At 34.1% G+C, this 4,847-nt stretch overlaps 1 protein-coding gene across 1 annotated transcript in view; it reads left to right on the top strand.

Moving 5' to 3' along the window:
- Window positions 1-1,989: 1,989 nt before the first annotated feature.
- The window catches only part of mterf1 (mitochondrial transcription termination factor 1), a 3,454-nt gene continuing 596 nt past the window's right edge, over window positions 1,990-4,847 (top strand). Inside the window, exons 1-2 of the mRNA XM_016517492.1 lie at window positions 1,990-2,067; window positions 4,282-4,841. Of these exons, the coding sequence (XP_016372978.1) occupies window positions 4,294-4,841 (548 nt within the window). The 5' untranslated portion in view covers window positions 1,990-2,067; window positions 4,282-4,293. The remainder of the gene's footprint in view (window positions 2,068-4,281; window positions 4,842-4,847) is intronic.

The following is a 4,847-nucleotide window of genomic DNA, read 5'->3' as shown; positions in this document are numbered from 1 at the left end:
AAAAGGTACAAAAGTGTACCTTTTGAAAAGGTACCGCCCCAGTAACAGCTTTTGTACCTTTTTTTCTGAGAGTGTATTATAAGTAAACTTTGTCATAGTTTATGGGACTAAACTTTACATTGTAAGAAAAAATTCTGTAGAAAAACTGATAATGCCCTGGCAAAAAATGCTTTTCCTTTAAGTTTACAGACTTTTCCTTCAACCCTGAAACAAGCATAATTCAAAATATGGGTAAATACCTGTAAAAAAAAAAAAAAATACAGAAATGTCTGTAACGCAAGACTTTTCTTATGAAGAAACAGCTGTTAAATATGGAGAAATATACTAAAATATTCACTATTGTCACTCAGAATTTGCTTGTAAATTTCACAAATAATCACAAAGAAATGGCAAGTTGGCAACACATTGAATTAAATATGATATTTTGAAAGACTTATTGTAAAACATACTCCAATAATCTTTTTATTTACAGGTTTCTGCTTCTCTACTCCAGCGTGATCCCATGAATCCATTCATTATTGATTATGGATGGGTTTTGCTGCATGAAGGAGAACATTAATCTGATTAGAGCTTCTGAATGATTTTACAAGATCATCCCTGAAATCACAAGAAGGATGTTTTCTTGAAATAAAAACTCTCCTAAAATTCACAAGTAGAAACAAACATTTTGCTTAAATGTGATCTAATTTCTGTGATTTCTTTCCTTTGCTGTTCTTATAGCATGAGCTGAATCTGTGTGAATGAAAGAGTTTGTCCTAATTAAACATTTCAATTACAGTACCATCAAAGGAGCTGCTGTGGTGTCAGTCACACTGAGGCTGCTTTCAATAATAGAAGGGATCTGGACCGAATGAAATATGCATGAGACAGGGGCTCATCAAGGCACATTGAACTGCTCGACCATCTCAAGTGTTTCAGACATCTGGCATCCTCAGCCTGCAAACCTGCACTGTAAAAAATGACCGTGAATTTAACGGTAAAAGACTGTAAAAATGCTTCAGTAAAAACCTGTTAAATGGTTAATGGTAAATTCCCCTACTATATACGGTGATATCAGTTAATGAAATTACGGTATTTAACTGTAAATTTAAGTTAAAACCGTAAAACCTAAAACGTTGCTACCGTATTTTTTACAGTAAAATTCCGGCAACCACAGCTGCCGTTTTTTACAGTAAATTTTACGGAATTTTTTGTACAGTGTATTAACAAGCAGAAGGGCTCGTTGTATTAAAATCACTCGATCTGAGATCAACAGGCACAAATGAAACCGCAGCTATCAGTTTTGAGCCAGTGTGAACTACGAAGCTTGTTTCTGCCACAGGATTAAAAAAATGACATTTTATCAATTCAGTTGTTTTTCCTCACAATTCTGAAAAAAAAAGTCAGAATTATGAGTTATAAACTTCCTGTTTTATTTTTTATTCCGGGCCAGAAACAAAATAAAACAGAATTGCGAGATTTAGGCTTAAATTCTGAATTCAGAGAGAAAAGTCAGAATTGTGAGATATAAAGTCATAATTAATAAAAACAAAGTCATAATTTCACGATATAGACTCAGAATTCAAAGAAAAAAGTAAAAATTGTGAAATAAAAAGTCATAATTCATAGAAAAAAGACATAATTTCAAGATATAGACTCAGAATTCAAAGAAAAAAGTCAAAATTGTGAAATAAAAAGTCATAATTCATATAAAGAAGCCAAAATTGCAAAATACAAACTCGCAATTCAGAGAAAAAAGTCAGAATGGTGAGACATAAACCCAAAATTATGAGAAAAAGTTGTGATTGCAAGATAAAAAGTCCCCATTTCTGTGGCTAAACTGGCTTCAGTTGTAAACATCATGTCTATAAACATTCTTAAATAAATAAATACCCTATTTGTTCTCATATTTCAAAGTGTATTTCTTAATGTGGCCCCCTAATGATGCTGTGTTAAGAAATGATCCGTATTAAAGGCAGTGTTGTAATGCGTTCTCTTGCCGTGGCGGTTCCTCCCGAGCGGCAGGCGGCGCTGTGACTCAGTGCGAACACAGACGAGCAGCGGCAGGAAACGCACGTGTTTAGATCGGTAGGTCATAATAAATCTGCTGTTTAGGTCTCTTTAACAGAAGACACGCTGACAGTGAACAATGTTCATGAATTATGGTGAAAATTAAAAGCCTGTGTGATCGTAGATCCGTGTGTTTTTAATCTCTGTTAGCTCCTCTTAATGTTTCGTCGCTTTGCCGTATCACTTCATCAGACTGTAAAGGCGCTTTGTAAACAGGTTTAGATGTTTATACAGCAAGTGTATTATTGTTGTTGATATGAGAATGCGCTGTCACTGTCAGTTGTGTATTTAATGCACAGATGACACATTAATGCTCTAATAATGTATGTAAAGGTTTGATATACGTGTGTAATTAATAAGATAAGCCTGGTTATATGTGAGTGAATGCCACTGAAACATGTCTGGGTCATATTTCACCTCTAAATCAAATATAAAAGTATTTTGCATTAAGAAAATAAGGATCATTTACTAGTCAAGTCACGTTTGTTTATATAGCACTTAATACAGATTGTGTCAAAGCAGCCTTGATCATAAATAATGCAGGAGATTATAGATTATACAGTTGTAAAATAAATCACTTTTTAAATTGACAAATCAATAGAAACTTAAATTATTGAATATCTACATATGAACTTGTTTTTCATTTAGTTTAACTTGATGCACTAAATAACACATTTATTTTAGTTTCATTTAACTAATTTATGCTTATTTTATTTATTTATTTTATTGTATTTTTTATTTTAAACTTTTCTATGAAACTTATAATATTTTTCTGTAAAGCACTTGAATCTATAAATAAATGTGCCTTGCCGAAACTAAAATTGAAATTAAATAATAATAATAAAAAAAACAAAACGAATAAAAATGAGCAAAAAACAACATTAAACTAAAATTTAAAACATAAAAATTTTATTCAAAATATTAACAAAAACTATAATAGTATATCAATTATACTAAAATGAATCATGTCACATGGTTATTGTAGATATAAAAAATAGTTATAAAAACCTAAAACTATAAAAATATGGTTTTGTAACTCAAACTAAAATATTAAAAATCTTATTTTATTTCAGCAACATTTCTCATTTTCATTTAGTTTAACTTCATGTACTAAAATAACAAACTAAAACTGAAATACAATTTATAAAAAAAATGAAAAATGTTTATATTTAAAAAATTTAACCTCTTGAGACCCGGCAAAACATTTTAGGAAGAAATTCGTATTTTTTTTCATGTCATTACATTGTTTAGTGCATTAAAAATTAAAAAATTAAAAATTATATTTCATTCATAAGTTATGCTACATCCTCGGTAGAGGACATCGGGACTCAATTAAAAAAATAAAAAATAAAAAGACATGAATGAACATGCATAGGCAAAAACAACAGATTTTTTAAAAATCATCAATACATCTTTATATTCAGGATTTTTTTTTTTTTTTTTACCAAACTTTGTATAAAGATAATTCTCAACCGTTATAACAGAATGCTTTGATATACCATTTTTCTTTATGCAAAATGTGTGTAAAATGGCCATAAACAGGTTTTCTCATTATATATAATGTATCTATAAACTAAATCTAATTTGCATATTAATGTGTTTTTGGGGTAACATGTAATGAAAACAGAAGTGCAATAATGGGAGAAATAATTGACAAGATTTTCATAATAATAGATAACATTTCATAGGAATATTGAAATATAATTTCTTTCTCTATTCATTTGTTGTGTCGTGCCAAAATGCGTAATAAACATGCTTTTAGTCCCGGCGTCCTCATATGACATTAACGTCCGGTTTCATAACAGAAAGTCATATTTTGATTTGAAACCCCATAACATTTTCCTGAGATGTTGATTTATGACACACAGTTAAAAAATTAGATTTAAATGATAATTACAAAATATTATCATATTTCCATTAAAGTGTCACTAAATCAATATCAGACATTTTTGAAGACCAAGGAGTGGTCACGGTGAAACATCCAATCATTTAGTATCTCTGAAAAGCCCTGAGTGTGCTCTGCACAGGACATCCAGACTAAAAACTGTGTCTCAGACAAATACTCTGAAATAGAATGTCCTCATATGAGGTTAAAATGAAAATATAAAAATAACTATAATAGCATCTCAATAACAGAATCAGAATTCATTTTAAACCCTCGTGGATCCTGTGCGAATAAACAAGCTAGGCGCCAGACATCATGGGTTCTTCAACAGTAAACTATCTTCTCAGGTGTGCCGAGTGATGTTCCAGAGGCAGATCCTGCACTTCCTGCGGCCCGTCTGCAGATGTGCATCACTTCCTGTCACGTCCCGCCCCTGCAGCTCCAAACCGTCCAATCACGACCCTCCTCTAGAGAACGAGTCTCTCCTGGAGAACCTCTCGGTTATGGGCGTGGACCTCGCCTCGGCCCGCAAGCGGCAGCCGGGTGTCTTGAGGAAGCTCCTGACTAACGAACAAGGCCTGGCGCTCTTCCTGAAGAGCAAAGGCGCGGATCAAGAGACGATCGCTAGCATCATCTCGCGCTTCCCGCGCTCCATCACCCGCTCCTGCGAGCACCTGGAGGAGCGCTGGAGGCTCTGGAGGAACGTCTTCAAGAGCGACGCCGAGGTGGTGGGGATCCTCTCGCGCTCGCCCGAGTCCTTCTTCCGTTCCAGCGACAACAAGAACCTGGAGGAGAACATCGCCTTCCTGATGACGCTGGGAATCACCGGCAAAGACCTGCACCGGCTGCTGACCACCGCGCCGCGGACCTTCTCCAACAGCGTGGCGCTCAACAGGAACATGGTGGAGCTCCT

Source organism: Sinocyclocheilus rhinocerous, unplaced genomic scaffold, assembly GCF_001515625.1.
Source record: "Sinocyclocheilus rhinocerous isolate Xijiao unplaced genomic scaffold, SAMN03320098_v1.1 scaffold3283, whole genome shotgun sequence".
NCBI lineage: Eukaryota > Metazoa > Chordata > Actinopteri > Cypriniformes > Cyprinidae > Sinocyclocheilus > Sinocyclocheilus rhinocerous.
Note: the sequence above shows the minus strand (reverse complement) of the source record. Positions and strands in the feature narration are given on the sequence as shown.